A 21,058-nucleotide genomic window follows, 5' to 3' on the forward strand; every position below is an offset into this window, starting at 1 on the left:
AACAGTTTTCAACCTTGAAACAATATACATATAATCAAAAGCCACGCACATTACTTCAAAAATATAATCAGGGAGGATGAAGAATGATGATATGTATGAACACGCATTGTTCACTAAACCATGGTTAGCAATTTGCAGATCCCTTGCATCTGTACAATATTATATCCTGCAAAATTTTAAGTTTGAAAGGATTACATATTAAAATAAGTTATGAACTTTTGTTTGCTTTTCTTCGATTATTCTATAGAAGTACAGTCGAACTTCATTGATTCAAAGTTGCAGGGACCATTAAAAAATATCAAATTATCCAAATATCCAATATTTTCAAGTAGACAAGTTTCTATTTTTTCTTACTTTCTAGGCCAGAGACATTTTGATTCAAATGTATCAACTTTTCTCGAGAGAAACTGTCCAAACTAACCAACAAAATTCACGGAGCATTTTTGGGAATCGTACCCAGAACCTCTTGCATAAAAAATCAATGCAATACAGTAAAAACATAATTATTCAATCAGTATTTTGTAAGACATTGTCAAAATACAGGGCATTCACAGTTTTTTAAAGAATGTTTGATACTTTTGCTTCTTTTCAGCATTTAATCTTCGATTCATGCAAATTTCTTCGAATTTATTGGGCGATTGAAAAATTGTGGCGTTCGCTGGAATAACAACTTAAGGTAAAATATCAGTTTTCAGCGTAATATATTGAATCCTGAACACATCTCCCTCCCGATAAAATATTATTTCCCTACAACAAACACAGCACCCTCTAGAAACATTTGAATGTCAATCTACGCCATGCTGTAACACCAGATCTAATATCTGAAGCTCTGTATTTCAAATTAAAGATTTTGTAGTTAAGTTCTTGTTCCAGGAAATGCCTCAATTGAATGGTTTGTTTCCAGAACCTGTTTATTTAACTTTGGTATTTTTATAGGAAAGAAAAAATTGCTGGCTTTGAAATATACGAACCAATTTAAAAAAATTGCGTGTTTTTGTGGGTTATTTTACAATGCTTTATCAACTGCTGTGTTTATCTAGCGTCTGAATGATATGAAGGTGAAAATGCCGGTTAAATGAGTCCAGGGTTCAGCACCGAAAGTTACCTAGCATTTGCGCTTGATGGGTTAAGGGAAAACCTTCGGAAAAATCTCTACCAGGTAACTTGTCCCAACCAGGATTTGAATCCGTGCCCGCTCGTTTCACAGCAGGCATGCTAACCATTACTCCACGGCGGTGAACGTGTTTATTCTTATCTTACAGATATTTTATACCATTCTATGTACTAAATGTATTAGAATACTTCTTAGTTTATCAACAATTTCTAAATTAAAATATAACATAATGGGTTTTGGTCTGAAAAACAAAGATAGAAGGTTTTGGAAAAGAAATCATACTTTTAAATATAATTTTTCAGTGACAAATAGCAGGAATTGGCAAAAAAAAAATAAATTTAGCATTGGATTCAGAATGTAAGAAATGTGTTTATTATGTTATTGGGTCAAAATTTGCTTTGAGCAAAAGAGAAGGTTATGGAAACAAACCATTCTATTGTATCACTCACATTTTGTGTTTCAACATAGCATCACATTCTAGTATATATAGTCACGAAGCTTGAGTTGTGAGGTTGCTAGGAAAATAGACTGTGCAGGTTCTATTTCGCATTGTCTGTAATGAGGCGATATTAGCGATCCTAGTGGTTAGCAACTATCTATGGATGGATATTTACTACGTATTGAGCTTAGTGACTGTAAATACTAGACTGTGATAGCATCTTAATTCCTGGATGTGGCCCATGGCCTGAGCGATTGTAGGCGATGGTTTTTCGGGCTTTTCTGTCGACAAATCTGTTCGCATTATACTGTAGGCGATTTTTTTGTAATTTTGGTATTGAATTTCTTTGAATGTCACTTCCAATTGTCTAAAGAAAATTACACAAAAGATTTTTTTAACATTGCGTTGTATAGAAATGACAAGGACCCGCGCGAAATTTCGAATTATTCACAATTTCAAATTAGACAAGTTCGGCTGTATTTCACATGCAATCCGTTGCTACTGAAAGATTAATACTCACCACACAAGATGGTTCTCAATCATGGAAATCATGGCATGTGAAACGTTCTTCTGGTCATTGTTGAGACCTGCGTCCAGATCCTTCTCAAACCGTTGAGCCAATTCTTTGAGAATGATCGCACTATCTGCAATTTCCTCACCATTGAGCTCCACAAAAGGAAGCTGTCCCTTTTTTGAGCGGAATTTCATCTTATGGTCAACATTCTGTAAAAAGTCACAAACACATAGGAAATAAGTTTCGGGTAATAGATGAGTATTTTAAGGGGTTAGGTACAGCTTACAGCAGTAGAATTTTTGGAAATATTCAACAATTGTTTCCTCCATTACTGTATCTTGTACAATAATGAAAATTGGTATGTGTAAACACTGTCCTTCTGTTATATGAAAAAAATATTTTTACGATTAAAAATTACTTGTATATATTTTTTCAAAATTAAAAATAGTGGCAGTTCACTGTACAGTGATGAAGAGTTTCCCTCATAACTCATAAACCTGTTAACTCTTTCATGTTCTCTCTCTTTTATTTTATTGCTGAAACTCGTGTTTACAATACCATGCTCTTTCAACTACATTCCTTAATAAATAATATTTTTTTTAATGTTGTGTTAGAAGAAAATACTGATAACTTACTTGGCCATTTTTTAAACGAATTTATTTTTTTATTAGACAATCTATCAAAGATAGAGAAGTGATCTTGCATCATATTGTCGATATGACATGCATAAATACACAGAGAAAATTTCATTAAATAATGTTGGATAGTTTTTGAGTTATGTGGAAAACGCTTCATCACTGCACAGTGAACTGAATTTTGAAAAGAAAAAAAAAAAAAAAGTAAATATTTTTTTTTTAAATCGTAAAAATATTTTTTCATATAGCAGGACAGTATTTTAAACATATCAATTTTCATTACTGTACAAGATACAGTAATGGAGAAAAAAAAGTTGAATATTTCCAAAATTTTACTACTTTAAGCTGTACCTAACCCCTTAAGCCAAGTAATAAACATAACAGAATACATAACTTTAGAAATATGATATTATTTGAAATTTAAGTTATTGGTGCATAATCTCCATTTCAGCACAGTCTAGTATATACAGCCACGAAGCTTGAGTTGTGAGGGTACTAGGAACAACAGACTGTGCAGGTACTATTTTGCATTGTCTGTAATGAGGCGATATTAGCGAACCTAGTAGTTAGCAACTATCTATGGATGCATGTTTACTACCTATTGAGCTTCGTGACTGTATATACTAGAGACAATGATTTCAGTATGACGCAGAAGTTTTATTCTGTTGGCCAAGGTTGGAAATCTCTTCGAAACAAAATGGACAAGCGTAGTACAAAAAGTTGACCTAAATTTGAAAGATATCTATACTAAAATCAATAAAGCAAGCCTCCTTTTTTTGTAACAAAGGAAAGCAGCCAAGAATAGCCTATGTAAGAAAAGGTTTATGCATTAAATACGGGTATTTTATGTTACAACAACGGCATGAAGTGTACAAAAATAAACATTAATATCCAATATTGACACAAGCGTAGAGTAAAAATTAAACAAACAAACCGGGACTGAGGTGTAACTACATCGCATCACTCAAGTACTAACAAATGTGCGCATTCTGAAAATATACAATATTCCAGACTTTTTTTCTTTCCAAGACAGTATACCGGCATTACTGCCATTGATTATGATTCAAGTTAAAAGTAACTACTCCAACCATTGTTATCCTACGTTATCTTTGATCAGTGGTGCTCACTAGAAATTAGAGAGCCAAAAGTGAGAAATAGTAATTTGCCAAGAGCCGCAACGCATTTCACAGTACTGAAGCTGAACAAAATGTGCGGATTTTTAATCATTAAATCATTTTGCCTATAATAATAATAATAATAATAATAATAATAATAATAATAATAATAACAACAACAACAATAATAATAACATATTATTATTATCTCAATATAAGGTAAATAAACACTAACGTTTTACTCGGTTATTTAACGACGCTGTATCAATTACGAGGTTATTTGCGTCGATAGCGAGACTTATTTGGCGAGATGAGGCGAGAATTCGCCATAAATTACCTAACATTCGCCTTAAGGTTAGGGAAAACCTCGGAAAAAACCCAACCAGGTAATCAACTCAAGCGGGAATCGAACCCGCGCCCGAATGCAACTCCGGATATTTATAATAAAATAGCAGTTGATATTCTCAGTTTTGTTTCTTCAGTCACTAATTTTTTAATATGAGACAAAAAGATGTCCCGAAGACCCCTTTCGGGGCAATGAGACACATTAACGAAATTAAGGACGTTCTCGTATTTTACAGGACTTACGGGAGCCCTACTGAAGACTTACAATTCATAGAGTTCCATTTGGAGTATTACTTGCAAAATAAATCAAGACAATCGCTGTAAACTGTCATTACTAATTCTGAAATAACGCCGTTTTCTCTAAGGCTAAGTAATTTTAAGCTGCCAGTGAATTAGGCCTACATAAAATGCCATGTATATACTTCTCAGATGATTTTATTCATATGCACTACGAAATATGAATGAAATCCTTTCAGTAATTTAAAAAAAAAAAAGACTCTACAGACACAGAAACAAATTTTGGGCCGCCAGAATTTTTTTTAAGCACTGAGCATACTGAACTTAGAAAATTCAGGTGGCCCAAATTTTGTTTCCGAGTCTGTACAGTAGTGGCAAAAAAAAAAAAAAAAAAAAAAAAAAAAAAAAAAAAAAAAAAAAAAAAAAACCGGACCGACTCTTGTAGCTGATTTCAGAGCCTTGTTCACTCCAGAGAACGACAGACTGGTAACTAGGACTTTCGTGGTTCGAATCCTGCCTGGGAAGGAAACTTTTTTTTGTTAGTTATTCAAATATATTCCCAATACTTTTCGATTGCAGCGATATTTTACTATTTAATTAACTTATTATTCCCAGAACATGAATTTTACCAGCAATCAAAAAGTATTGGGAATAAATTTGAATAAGGAACAAAAAAAAAAAGTTTTCTCCCCAGGTAGGATTCGAACCACGAAAATCTCAGTTACCAGCCTATCGTGCTCTGGAGTGAACAAGGCTCTGAAATCTACTACAAGGGTCGGTCCGGTTTTTTTGCCACTACTGTACATAAATGAACAAAACAGCATGCCGAGAGCTATGTTTTCGGTATGCAAGATAATGAGAAAGTGTACCTTCATCAAAATGGCGAAATCAATTTAACTGCAGTATCGCAATTCGTTCTACTGTGTATCAGCCTATATGTCAGGTATCTACACAAAAATTTCGACAAACTGAAAAACTATGGAGAAGAACAAAAATAAAATAAATTCAGATAGAGGGTCTACCTTGATAACATGACAATGGTACATATAAAAAGCATGAAACTGGAATTGAATTTGAATATAATACGTAAACGAAAAACGCGGAAACGAAAATCTGACTTTACACGTTAGTTTGATTATATAAAACAAAAGATTCTGGATATAGACTTCCTACGCAGAATCATTACGCTTCCTCTTTTAATATATCGATTTTATTTTTAAAGCCAAACAAGTGTGTTATATTATAAAATGTTAGCGCTATAAAACTTTGACGTGGAAACTGGTGGAAAAAGAGAGAGAATTCTCTCTGCTGCTGAATTTTATTACACAACATCATTCATGAGTGGATCTCCTCTCCACAATGCAGGAGAATGGTGTGTACAAGAGGCTAAGTGGAAATACGAGTAAATGCACTGAAACAATACACAGTCGACTGGAAAATCCTTTTCCAACTTCCCTCGAAATTAATACTGTAACTTCAAACCGAAACAAATCCAACAGTCACACCAATTATAAAAAATTCTCTGTATTGTACGACCATTACTTTTAAACAGAATATACTGGATGTTCAGTTCATAGTGTGTCATGGCTCGCTGTATGCCGTCATATGGCTAGTCGATGAGCCTAGAGAATTCAATCTTTCTACACTTCCGCGGAGGTGTATTACCTAAGTGTTAGAGAAGTTGCATAGCAAGTACGGCGTTCATTCTGAAAAGTACTTACTGATATGTACGGTAACGCCGGTAGTGGCAGGAATGTGAACTGTTTGGAAACACGTACTGAGGTGGATTTTTTTCATACTGTCAGGATATGGGGAGAGGGTTAAGACGATTTCTTACGTATTTGTTAACATTAATTTCGACGGTCAACATGGACACGGAGCATTTGATTTGTATTGTGGAATGTTGCCGTACGCAACAGATGATAACAAATACCCTGAGTACGACTTTGCCGCGCAAAACACAGTTCGAAAGAGGTTATGGTAGCACACAGACAGTACAGACCGCCATCTCTTGCTACGACGTTCAAGTTACACCGTACACGTTCTTAAGTTCAGATTGAACGCCTTGATTAATAGGCAACTTCTCTGACATAAAAGCTGAAACTCGCTTCAAATCGCTGACTCACAACAGTGACGTCATGACACACTTTGAAATGAACACCCAGTAGAGTAAGCTTTCGCTTGGAGTAAGATTGTAGTGTTGATTCAATTTAATTACACGTATTATATATACTGGGCGATCTACTTGATGGAAATATTTATATAATCTCAGACTTAGAGCTACCGGTATGTTGAGACGTGATGACCATAATGATTATGATGTAGGAATGGCGCAAAAACCAGGCCAATATGAAATACTTGCCCGCTGGCAGAAATAGGATCCCGAAGTTTATTTATTTAAATAAATATTAGGGTAAAGGTTGGTAATAATGTGATACTAATAATATTATGATAGTACTTTCTACAATTTTACTGAGCGAGAGAAAGACCGGCTTTGTGCAGCAACTTGTCCACGAACATTCCTTTAATAAGTTAACGCAAAAACCGATCTTCCTCTCGCTCAGTAAAATTGTAAAAAAAAAAAAATTCTCAAAAAGAACTATCACAATATTATTAGCATCACAATATTACCAACCTTTACCCTATATTATAATTGAAATATTTATTTAAATTACTTTTTTAATTTATTATTTATTTACTTATTTAATTATTTAGGCTACTTATTTATTTACATAACTATTTCTTTACTTATTCTGATGGAGTTAAGACCATTAGATATTCTGTACCACACCACCATAAATAAAAATACAAAAAAAATTTCATGCAGAGAAAAGTAAATAAGAATATGAAACAACAGTCCAAATACAAATACAAATGCAAAAAGAGAGAAACGAAAACAATAGAAGTAGAGAATAATTTCAGAATAACTTACAAAATTGTACCGACTATTTCATTTATATGACGTCATTTCAGTTTCGGCCAATGAAGTGTAATGAAATTTTGAATTCCAACCAATCAAAATAATTTCTGCAGCTCGATTTATCACTATCAATTTATCGCATGGTCGTTATTTTGTTTAGTCAGTATCACCAACTGTTTTCACGTAAATCTATGAGCATGAATCAATTGTAGCCTACTAAATAAAGTGCGAAATCCTACTTCCACATTTACATCTTCATCTTCTAATTCCATGTCCATTGTATCTAAAGAAAATGACACTCCTTCATTTAATTAATGTATTAATCAGGTTATTTGTAATTATATTATGAAATGTTTAAATTAAATTATAATTTCAGCAGATAATGAAAACGTATTTCTATTATAATAACAAGAGAAAAGCGCAGTACATTTAATTACAATTTTTAAATCTGTATTTCGCTTTTCTAAATTGGCATTACTGAATAACATTCATTTTCTGTACTGCAGTAATCGTTATTCATCTATTTCGACTTCACAATGTCAGAATAGGTTAAGTATTCATAATATACAATTATTAACATTCTGTGAGCGAATTTTAGGGATGTATTATTTACATTTTTTTATTTTATTCACGAAATATTTCTAATAAATCTCACTCGAGGTCTGAGATTGCTATAATTAAATTAATTGCTTAATATATTTAGCGATTAAAGTAAATAACTAAACATCTGAAGTTAAGTAACTTATTGTACAAATTTGAAGAGAAACAAACAGTAACAATTACTAAATATTTACAATAAAGTTGAAATTTAGTTTGCTGCACTGTAGGACGAAAATGTTCACTAAATTTGTTTTTAATACTGTTAAACTCCGAAAACTTCTGATGTCACTGGGCAGGGTATTCCATAAATGTGATATCGAGACAGTGAATGATGAATTGATGATGAATACTATTATGTTTTATATGTGCGTGTGTAGCGATTGTAGCTAAAACAAAAATTCAAATTCTGATTTATTTATCGACGCTCGCAACTGCCGGAATTTTGTCCCGCATGAGTTCTTTTACATGCCAGTAAATCTACTGATACAAGCCTGTCGCATTTAAGCACACTTAAATGCCATCGACCTGGGCCGGGATCGAACCCGCAACCTCGTTGTAAAACAATGATACGTAAATGAAGCGGGAGGCATTGTAAGTAGGTGTAGAGGTGTGAATACTTTGGAAAAAGAGAACACTATACATTAAATAAGCTACATACCGTATTTCATCACAAAATCCCCTCTCGTGATTTCCCCCCGTAAGATGTTTTATAAAAAATTCAATTAAATACTGTATTACACATTTCACTCCCCTAATAACAAGCTATTCAAAGAGTACTGGAATTTCCCTTCAACCAGTTTGTAGTGGCAAGCTCTATGTGTTTCGCGTCGAGTTGTTTTTCACTCGCAATGGCACATAGTCTGATATCTCACAATTGACTTTTACCTTCTCCGTCTAAATGTTTTCATATTTATGGTAGAGTGAAGACTGAAGTATAGTTCGGGTCAGCTTACTTAATATCCTAAGGGTAAAACCTAACCATCCCCCCCCCCCAAATACTACATAAGCTAGTGGATTATGGTGATTTTATAGTTTGCAGGTTGAATTTTCTTTTGCAAACTTCATTTCGAATCTCTGTACTGAGAAATACTACAACTAGTAGTGATTTTATAACTGTTATGTTGGTAGCAGTGACACAAGTTGTCGGTAGTTTAAATTCTGAAAATTCAAATTGTTCTAGATTTCTGAGCTCATTGCTGGAAGCTAGTGAAATATGAAAGTACTAATAATTAATATCAGTATTAATATTAATACATAATAGTTATTGTATGTGTTGCTTTGTGTTGTGGTTACAATTTCAAGATTAGAGTCAGGTAGGCTAAGTGTAAATAAATATAACACATTTCGTGTGATACATGCCCTTGGGTAATCGATGGAAATACCATTACACATTTTAATTAATGTATTTCGTGTTTAGACTTTTATTACAATAATAATGGAGTAAATATTCTAAAGCATACATTGCTAAGTGGCATTCGTTTTCGGAATTCATACTAATTATTTTACGTGATCAAACAAAATACATTTTTAGGTTAGGTCTCGTGATTCGTAAACTGTAAATCAAAGCAATGAATTTCATGTTGTCAGACAAAATACATTTTAATATTAGATCATACACTACTCTACTAACTACTAACATAATGTGCGAGAGGTCCAGAAGGAAAATATACTCTTTCACAAATTATTGAACCTTTTAGAAAACACCTCCCCAAATAAAGAGCAGCAGATGTGGTAAATAAGCAATACATCGTTATGGTTAATCCTATATTATTATTATTATTATTATTATTATTATTATTATTATTATACATGGCACTGTATGGTTTTATTCTCATTTGGTGATATCTAGTATTAGTTGGCAACACTGAAGAGACAGTCAAATTAGTATTTTAGGAATTACTCTTACGTGATCCTCAATATACACTGTATTTGGTGCTCACAGTGTGTAGATGCAAGTCACAATGACCAAGTACAGTAACTAAATCACTAATAACTGCTTTGTAAATTCATCTCATGAAACTCACTCATAATCCCCGCTCAGTGTATTTCAGCCAAAACCTTCTAGGAAAAAAGGAATGTAATTGCGCGATAATATATGGTTAGACTGCTACGAATACCTCATCAATGGTAGATATAAACTTGGGAAGCAGAATGTCCTACAAGTACTGCTTGTTAGGACATGTACCGCAAAAATGTTAAAATGAATATGAGAAAGAAAAATTATGAACCAAAATATACTGTGGGATAAGCTGACTAGAAGGAATTCGATGTAAAGTGCCTGAAAGAACCCATGTCCTTTTTTATATCGTGATTGTTCCTGAACTAACTTCTATGCGACATAATTATCGATTTTCAGATCTTTGCCTTATTAAATAACTTAAATAGTAATACAGCAAATAATAAAATCTCCTGTATGTAATTATATTTCTTTGTTTCGAAAATGTAAGAATTCACAGTCTCCTATGTACGGCTGCCATAGGATGAATAAATGTGTTTTTTATTCCTACTGAAAGATTTTATATTCTGCACATGAGTTATTGCAGGAACAACGACGATATAATGTTTACTCTACCTGCAGACATTATACTCACAATAGCAACATCTTAATTAAACATTTATGTTTAGAATAAAAAGCAAATTACATACACTGGCGTTCAAAGATATCTGACCTACGATTTTATGACCGTGTAAGCGAACTTTCCAACCACGGAATAAGTCAGAACAACATAAAAATAAAATTGACAAACTTCCAAAGGGTTCCGCTAGTTCTCACCATTATTGAGGTGGGTAAAAAAGTGTCAGAGAAAATGATGAAGTAGATTAAGCACAAACCGTTCATAATTGACAATATCAGCGGTTTCCAGCTAAACCCAGTGTTGTTTTACAATCAGTAGGATGGGATAAAAAAATTGAATTCTATAATGCGGGTATATTTATGTGTGATTGGCAACACTGACTACTATCTTCGCCATCTACTCATAGAAGTAATAACTAAAGAACGCACACTTACACCACAGTCTACTATATATAGTCTCGAAGCTTGAGGTGTTTTTTTGCAAATCTCGTGATAAAGCGCTCCAAGCGGTTAGCAACTAGAAACAATAGACTGTCCATGGTCGACTTTGGACTATGTCGTATTCTATCGAGTGCTAGCTCGTTGCGTATTTCACATTGATGCTTGTGAAATGTTCGTTATTGGTTATAATGAAAATGTTAACGGCTAAAATATAATAATTGGAATAATAATATGGGACAAGGAGGAGACGTTTGTAGTGCTATAAATTGTAGCAACAGTAAGAGAAAGAGGCCAGAGTCATCCTTTTTCCGATTTCCGAAAGATTCAGAAAGGTTCCTGAGTTTCCACAAGAATGCTGTGCAGAAACAAAACTGTTAATTTGAAGTTCTTTGTGACTGTTAGAATACATGATATCCTTAAATTTCACAATGAAATGTTTCAGTCTAACCGAAAGGACATTAGATACCGGTCAAAGTTCTGTCACTTAGGCTGCTGAATTTCCAGAGAAATAAAGGTTAGGTCTACTTTTTTTTTTTCAGAGGATATATTTTTAATCGTAGCTATTAATTTTATTATTTTTATGTGTTATTTTACTAAAGATGTAGAAAAATTGAGTTTGTTTTAATGAAATTTATTGATCACGTTTTATTTTCAATTCTGGTGGGATTATTATTGCTTAGGCCTACTTTTTTCTTCAAAGGATATGTTTTTAATTATAACTGTTAATTTTGTTGTTATTTTTATTTGTTGCTTTACTAGAGATGTAGAAAAAGTCTGTTACAATAAAATTTATTGATCACGTTTTATTTCCAATTCTGGTGTGATTATTATTGCTTAACCTCATCCCACTTTGTTAACTACGTAAGCCTACACTACAAGTACCGGTACACGTAAGTTACTCCATTAATTCATATTTCCATTATTATTGTTGTAAAGAGAAATGCAAATTAATATTTATTGGTTTCATAGTTAATTATCGCTATAATCTTGAATGAGTGAAGCTATTATAGTAAATTTCAGTTCGTTTTGCACAAACAAAAATTATATTAACTTATTTATTGCAGGTATCTTCGAGTTTATGTTGGAATTTAATATACTTCATTAAAATAATAAATTAACTTTATGCATTTAATATTTCAATAATGGAAGGAAGGTGTTAATTTTTCCAAAAGAACACAACGAAAGTGTAACATATTTTGTCGGCTGCTAGGAGAGAGATCTGCGATGATGAGGCGATAGTAGCGATCCTAGTGGTGGGCAACTACCCATGTTTGCATTTTTACTACATATTGAGCTTCGCGACTGTATATAGTAGACTGTGCTTACACTAACAAATTATCCATCACTATCGATTAGTGAGGTCGGATATCTTTGAATGACAGTGTACCCAATTATCACGCTAAACTAAGTTTCACATTATTTTCCCTTACCTATAAAATACAGCTGTAGATATTTTTCCTGTCTGTCAAGAAAGCCTATTTTTATTCAAATGTGTGTTAAATTAATTTACTTCGACCAAAAGTACACAGTTGTTCCAGAGAATAAAGTTCTCGTTCCTAGGTACATTAACGTACAAAGGTATTCGACCTACGATTTTATGATCGTGTAAGCGAACTTTCCAACCACGGGATAACTCAGAACCAAAGACATACAAAATTGACAAACTTTGATTCCGCTAGTTTTCAATAGGTGGCACCATTATTGGGAGCTGTTAAAAAGTGTCAGGGAAAATGATAATGTAAATTAAGCATTAATTATTCTTCTAATAGACAATATCAGCGATTTCCAGCCAAACTCAGTGTTGTTTTACAATCAGCAGAGTGTGATGAAAAATTGAATTCTATAGCACGGGTATATTTATCTACGATTGGCAGCAGTGACTATTATCTTCGCCATCTATTCATAGAAGTAATAACTAAAGAAGCGACACTTACATGAACAAGTTATCGAACATTATCGATTAATGGGGTCAGATATCTTTGAACGTCAGTGTACAACATTTAGAGACTTGTAAGATGTATAGAATTTGAAACGGGTCAAATAATGAACTATGATAGTAGGTGACAAAAGCCAAGAGTTACACAATAAATGGAAAACAATAAAAGGTTATGAGCGTTTAGTGTAAAAATGTGAAAACGAAACTGGGAAACTGATCATTTTCCCAGAAATTTGCTGCAGAGCATAACATCAAATATACATAATTCAAATTCGATAATGGAATCAAGTAGAGACGCAGTTAAATGCGGTCACATGGTAATTTGTAGTATACAACAAATAACGATATGCAATCATAATGATAAATTATATTAATAGAAGAAATACGATAAATACATTAATTCTAATCATTCAATTATTACTGAAATTCAGGAATAACATTTTGCACTCCATTCTCAAAACTCACGTTACATGATAACATGAGTAATATGACATAACTGTATGAAGGACAAAATGATTTACATTCTTTGTCAAGGTAACTGGAAAGGTTAATTTCTACCTGGTAACCATGCAGCGTGAAATGAAAGCATATAGAGGGAAAATGGACGTACATACTGTATTATAATACCCTACACTTCATAAACCTCAGTCAGTATCTTACGACCAAAAGCAAAAGCGCGATTTACGACTGTATCATCATCATCGTCATCATCATCATCATCATCATCATCATCATCATCATCTTGTATCACTTCCGAATATGCACGTTTTTGAGGAGAATAACAAATAAAGCTAGTCACAATTAAAGAATATCTGTATAATGCAACACTTTTCAGTATTGCTGCTTTCAAAAACAATTTCCTTCATACTCAATTTAAGGCGATCTATTTGCAGTTTGTTGCTGTTAATATTGTTTGGTATACACTTCTCCGTCGAGTTAGTATTTTAATAGAATGCATCTTAGTCTAAAGAAAACAGCAATACAGTACCAATACAACGTGATCTGTCATTTGGATAAGAACTTTGTAGCTATTAGGGCTATTCCATATGAAATCGATCAGTAAAAAACCTCGCATTTTTTCCCCTGTTTATACCAGGTGCTGAGGACAGTGCATTTTCAAAAATATACTACCGAAAGTCAAACGATTTTCGTTCTATTGAGCGACAAATTTGGCGTATTTTTATAAAAACAAGCCTCTTTCAGCGCTCAGAACTCTGGAACCATTTACTGCAGAACATTGAACGAGAGCTCATTTTGAAGCTGACATTTGGTAGATTATGATAAGAAGTAATCCTTATTTTTATTGTATACAGAGAGACAGATAATCTGATTTTACTTACTTTTAGGCTTTTTGCCCATTTGTAAAAATGTAAAAAATATTGAGAAAAAACCTTGCATTATTAAGAGGGACTTCGGCATTGTTTGTTTAGTGGCTCGGCAATAAGTTTCGAGGGTATTAAATTATTTTCACACGCCTGGACTTGAACGGCTCAATACCGCACGCACTGGCCGAGAGCTGAAGATAAGCGAGCATTGGGAGTCATTTTACTCCTGTGTTTATGAAAACTTGTGATAAAGCTAGCCCAGCTATGCGCTACTAGACGAAACATCACGTGTTTGTCTCCTGGCTTTGCTTGCCTAGGCTAGCTCCCGCCTCACAGTCAGCTGGTTACTTCACGCGCGTACTATTTATTTTCTTTATTTGATATTTTTAATACTTTCTTATCAACGGTGCACCGGCAAAAAATATGTGTTTATTTGTACTTTCAATGCGGAATCTAACCATATAGGCCTATTTTAAAAATATTTTTACGTGGGCAAAGGCGTCTTAATGAAGAAAAATCTAAATTTCTCCATTTCCATAAAAAGTAAGAAAAACTGTTTACATGTCAATATAGACTTATTTCTCAGCATCAAAATAAACCATGATTTTGATCATTGGGTGAAAGGGTTTCGGAGCCACAACAGTTTAAAGTTGCTAATTTTATGAAAATGCGATAAATTTAAATATTTTTAATTTAAACACTATGAAGTTTTGACGCCTCAAACTTTGCAGAAAGCATTGTATCACAGTTGTCAACGGACAGAAAAAGTTTCATTGTATTTAGAAACTGCAAGGTCAATTTTGTCTATATTTCGGTCGAATTGAGATGGAATAGCCCATTAATATTAATGCAACTTCGTTTTTCCTAAAAAGTAATCCGTTACAAAGAAAATCATAACTTACTATATATACTTACACTCATGTCTGGAATTTTAAGACAATAAAGAATAAGCAATAATTTCTTAGATAATTGACTTAAAATCTTCTTCTTCTTCTTCTTCTTCTTCACTTCATGGTATGGGCAATTGCCCGTTCCGGCTTCAAAGGTCGCTCCATCTTTTCATCGGTCGTCCCTGATCTCTTCGTCCTTTTGGTTCATAATTTATTGCTTTCTTGGGAAGTCTGTAGTCGTCCATTCTCTCTACATGTAATTTCCAATCTTGTCTGTAATTGTCTATTTTATCAATAAGTGGATATACTCCTAGTTCCTGCCTAATATCTTCATTTCTAATTCTATCCAATCTCGTGCATCCTTTTACTTTTCGCAAGAATCTCATCTCTGCCGCTTGTATTTTACTGACTTCAGGTTTTGTTGTAACCCAACTTTCACTTCCATATAAAAGAGTAGGGACTGCCATTACATTGTAGAATTTCATTTTTGTGTCCTTTCTGCTTTCATTCTTCAAAGTTCTATTAATTGTGCCACATACTGTTTGGAATGATTGTAATTTTATTTTTATATCATTATCCTTTTTGTAACTCACATCACATCCCAGGTACCGTACTTAAAATTTGTTACTTGTTCTACTGCTTTATTATCTATTTCAGTCTTTGATCTTACAGTATTTTTGCCTTGAAATGCCATTACTTTTGTTTTTGTATTTGATATGTTAAAGTTATGCTTCTGGCATATTTTATTCAGTTCATATACTGCTTTTTGTAGTTTTGTTTCAGTATCTTGTATTACAATCATATCATCGGCAAATACCAGAATATTAATTTTTATTCTTCTATCAATTAAAATTCCAGGATCTACTAAAATTTTCCATTGTCGAACAATTTCGTCAGCATAAATATTAAACAGTGTCGGTGATAAACTACACCCTTGTCTTAAGCCTATATTTGTTTCAATTTCTCGAGTTAAATGTTTTCCAGTATTTACGGTAATTCTTGAGGCATTATATAAACTCTTAATCATTCTAATGTGCTGTGGGTAGCCTTTAGATTGTAATATTTGAAATAGTTTTGGCCTGTCGACTTTATCAAATGCTTTCACAATATCTATAAAAGCCATGTGTTTCTAAATTGAACTCTCGGCGCTTTTCTATTATTTGCTTCACTGTGAATACATTATCAGTGCACGACCTTCCCTTTCTAAATCCGCTCTGTTCTTCCAGTATCAGAACGTCAGATAAGATTTGCAGTCTTTTATTTATTATTCTTGTGAGAATTTTATAACCTACATTCATAAGAGTTATTCCTCTATAGTTTTCACATTTATTTCTATCCCCCTTTTTAAAAACTGGAATTATTAATCCAACGTTCCATTCGTCTGGACTTAAAGTTTATTATTTAACCTTGGTAATACAGGACCTCTGATTTCACCTTAAGGACACGCTATCAACCCATTTTGTTTTCTACCCAAGCCTACAGATTATTCAACGTGCATTTTCCAATACCGTATGGTTAATAAATATTACATTATCGTGTGTATCAGTGGAACATTAAGAAGAGTGAATCATACTACAAAAGCACAAAACTCATAAAACATTAATGACGCAATTACGTAACCAAGGACTGCTTCATTGCCTGATACGCGTTTCTGTCATTCAAACTGTGTGAAACTTGTACTAACACACAACCCAAACTTACTGGAACATCTGCAGGGCCGAACCATCCAGTTAACGGAACTGCTGCACTTGGCAGGCACAATATGGTGCGATACACAAGTTTCTAAATGTGCTTCAGGGAGAATTAGACATAATATAGCCTACACTTTCTTCAGAACTTACCCTCCCTCTGCATCTGTTACTCTCTCAAATATCTCCCAACAGAAAAGGGTTGCTCACATAAATGAATAAATAAGTCGTGACCAATATTTTTGCGCCAATATCTTTTCAGGGGTGCAATGAAGGAGTGAGGTATCCCATTGGCTCTAATGTGCTCGACAAATATTTAGCAATGAAGTAAAATAGGGTTCCATATCCATATACGGCTGCTGTCGTCTGCGACACAGTGAACTTTTTAGTGAACTTCCGAGTTCTTCTTTTTCTGATTATTATGCGCTTATATAAATTGTGTTAACTCTCGCTAAGTGGTTTTCATATTTATTTTATCAATGTTATTGTTATTACTGTATTAGTATTATTATTTAATTGGTATCACTATTTTTCTATTATTTTCGTCACTATTATTCTTCTTCTATTATTATTATTATTATTATTATTATTATTATTATTAGACCTCAACAGTAGAATCGGCAGAGAAGTAGACCTTAAGCATGGCGAAACTGGCGGAAGAGGCAACCCTCCTGATGGAGCTAGTACAAAGGGAGTAATGATCATTTGCTCTGAGATGGCAACCCCATCGTGATCTTACCCTACAAGAGGTTGGTAACCTCTTTAGAGGACATTATCTTACTCAAAGTCTCCAATCAAATAAATTTGATTGGAGTGGAACGGATCATATGGTCCATACCGTAATGCAGATGATGATGATGATTATTATTATATTCAACAGAGATTAAGGGTGTTTGAGAATAAGGTTTTTAGAAAAATATTTGGGGCTAAGAGGGATGAAGTTACAGGAGAATGGAGAAAGTTACACAACACAGAACTGCACGCATTGTATTCTTCACCTGACATAATTAGGAACATTAAATCCATACGTTTGAGATGGGCAGGGCATGTAGCACGTATGGGCGAATCTAGAAATGCATATAGAGTGTTAGTTGGGAGACCGAAGGGAAAAAGACCATTGGAGAGGCCTAGACGTAGATGGGAGGATAATATTAAAGTGGATTTGAGGGAGGTAGGACATGTTGATTAGATACTGGATTAATGTTTCACAGGATAGGGACCGATGGCGGGCTTATGTAAGGGCGGCAATGAACCTGCGGGTTAAATAAGTATTAATTATTATTATTATTATTATTATTATTATTCGATGAAATTGAAAATATTCAAAGAAAATTTAATTTCTTATGTGCTTTTCGATTTATACCCAATTCCTCTGTCTTTAATTACGAGATTACTTGTAAATATTTTGACTATTGTAGCCTTTATTCTACACGTCAAAATCTTGATTTTTTACAAAGTTATCAAGGGTGATATTGATTGTGAGTCTTATCATAAACAATATCAGCCTTCGTATTCCCACTAAGGGTTTAAGATTTCATACTTTTTTTACAACAGAAATTCAAAATCTCCTTCTCCAGTCTGTAGATGCATAAAATATGCCAATTTGCATGGGGACATTTAGATCCTTTTAAAGTATAGTTTTGTTTATTAGTATTTACTGTCCTTATTCTCAATTTTATTTATGTATGTTTTTGTTTGTTTAAGATATTTATTTATTTTTGCACCTTTGTATCTTCTGTCTGTGTATTGTGCTGAACTATAATTGGCCTCTGGCTGTAGTTCAGCAAATAAATAAATAAATTTGAATAAATGAACAAATTTAAATAAATAAATAACTAAATAAATACAGTAACTAAATACATAACTAAATAAATAACAAAAGAAGTAAATAAAATATATAACTAAATATATAAAATAAACAAATAAAATAAATAATTATTATTAATATCAGGCTTATGTGAGGGCGGCAATGAATCTCCCGGTTTCTTAAAAGCCATAAGTAAATAATATTACCATAGACATTACAGATGTCTGTGTAAAATTTATGTAGGCTTAGTCCTAGCTTTTACTCTACTGGACTGTACCAGAGCACGAACATATGCTCATTTCGTGTAACTGTAGTCTGAATCATGTCATTTAATGAAAATTGTGAATAAATTTGAATTGAATTGAAAAAAAATCTTAACTACGACAAAAATATTTATGTGGAGCAGGGTTTGCTCTGAAGGTAACAGTGGCGGCTTGTGGGGCATGTCATGGGAGAGGAGGTTAAGTTATGAAATATTAATGTACCAAGTACAAACGTTTCAATTTTATCATGAAAAATCGTACACAATGAGAGCATGTGATTTGTCTCCCCATTTGAACTGATACTCCATTGTTATCCGTAGAATACTTTAATTATAACTGGTCCAGCAACATGTAACATCATCGCCTGCCTCCGAATTGTAGCGGAGATACCCGAAGGAAACTTAGTATCTAGAGAGCGGCCACTTTTTCTTTTGACAGCTGTACATACGTACAAAAGTTAGTGTGTTACTACTAGCTCTTCTGCATTCACAATGTCGAAGCGTGTAACATATGTAGGCTAAATTTAACACTAGAAAAGAAAGTTGAAGTGTTTTCTTCTACTGTTAGCTTAAGTGTTAATATATGGCTATTGATAAAACATGGCGACAATAAATTAAGTCAAAGTACACTGCACATCCATTACTCATTACGTCAATATCATTACTGCAGGCCTGTATCAGTGTATGTATTTTTATTGACGTGAATTTTCTTAAAAAAAAAAAAGAAAAAAAGACACGATGAATTCCTGTAACTCCGTGAAACGTTTATGATTTTCGTACTGTTATTGTGAATATGGTTGGAAATTTAAGGATTTTTAGGATTTGAAATAAAAATGTTGATATTAATTTTCATTTGTCTTTACACATCCCGCGTTTAAATTTATCAACGTGGAGCCTTCTCGTTAACTACTTCATAATCGTTTCCTCATTTTACAAATACTAGTCACGAGACAACAATGCAGTTGATGCTTGAAACGATTCACACATCCGTGGCTAGGCTACGGTGCGACGTCACATTCTTGGTCATAACATGGCCAACAATGAACAAGTTTATGTATAAATGCACGTTTAATATGAGTTCAATATAGCAATTTTTTTAACAACTTTGAACATGTATTTATATTAGGCGATTGACAAGATGGCCATGATTGGACCATGATAATCACGTGACTCCGATTTGTGCCGAAACCTGTCTTTCTCGTTAGCCACGTCACACATCAATATGACGTCAGTGAGTCCTTTCAAATTATTGTAATGAACAATGTCATTAAAGAGGATTGGATTCATTTTGAAATTAATATCACTGTTAATCACCCCTATTTGTGTACTCATAATAATTCTGATTAAATTAAAATTTAATAGGCTCATTTCGTTAAGCTTTCACAGATTAAAAATGTTTCACGTGGATCTTTTACAAGTCTATCTGATACCGAAATTACAGATCTAACACGATCCCCTTGTACAAAGATAGATCACTGAAATAAAGGAGTATTAAAATGCATTATTAATTTATTAATTAATAGTTATTGTTGGAATTGGTTATGCAGAGACGACATCCCTGATGGCTGGGTGTTTCTTTCAAGCTGTGCTCCGATGCACATAAATTCTTAAAATATAAAAACAAAAAAGGATAGATGCGTCAACATAGATTACTCATTCTGTTTGATCAATGTTGTATTAAAAACAGGCTATAACCTTGGCCATGAACGAGCAAATTAAGCTCCTTAATAGGATTGCTAACCTTCCCGTATTTCCCGCGATCTCCCATATTTGGTGTTGTGGAAGAGAAGGTCTGATGGCCTTAACTACACCAGGATAGATAGATAGATAGATAGATAGATAGATAGATAGATAGATAGATAGATAGATAGATAGATAGGCAGGCAGGCAGGCAGACAGGCAGACAGACAGACAGATAGATAGGCAGGCAGGCAGACAGAGAGATAGATAGGCAGGCAGGCAGGCAGACATACAGACATACAGACAGACAGACAGACAAATAGATAGATAGATAGATGCCCCTAATTTTTAACAGTCTCCGGCCCCCGTATTTTTCTTCTCTTCGAGCATTTTTCTCCCTTATTTTTGTATAATGTAAAAATCATTATTCCAAACATTTGATTTTGCCGTGACTGATGATAGTTTATATGATGACTTTTGTTGTTCAAGACAGGCATTGAAATGTGCAGTGTTTATAGAATGTAATGCTTGCCAG

At 33.5% G+C, this 21,058-nt stretch overlaps 1 protein-coding gene across 1 annotated transcript in view; it reads right to left on the bottom strand.

Annotated features, from left to right (window-relative positions):
- The window catches only part of fax (failed axon connections), a 166,969-nt gene that overhangs the window by 20,344 nt on the left and 125,567 nt on the right, over window positions 1-21,058 (bottom strand). The window contains exon 2 of the mRNA XM_069814574.1: window positions 2,074-2,276. Coding sequence (XP_069670675.1) covers window positions 2,074-2,276 — 203 coding nt within the window. The remainder of the gene's footprint in view (window positions 1-2,073; window positions 2,277-21,058) is intronic.

This window comes from Periplaneta americana, chromosome 2, assembly GCF_040183065.1.
Source record: "Periplaneta americana isolate PAMFEO1 chromosome 2, P.americana_PAMFEO1_priV1, whole genome shotgun sequence".
Classification (NCBI taxonomy): Eukaryota; Metazoa; Arthropoda; class Insecta; order Blattodea; family Blattidae; genus Periplaneta; species Periplaneta americana.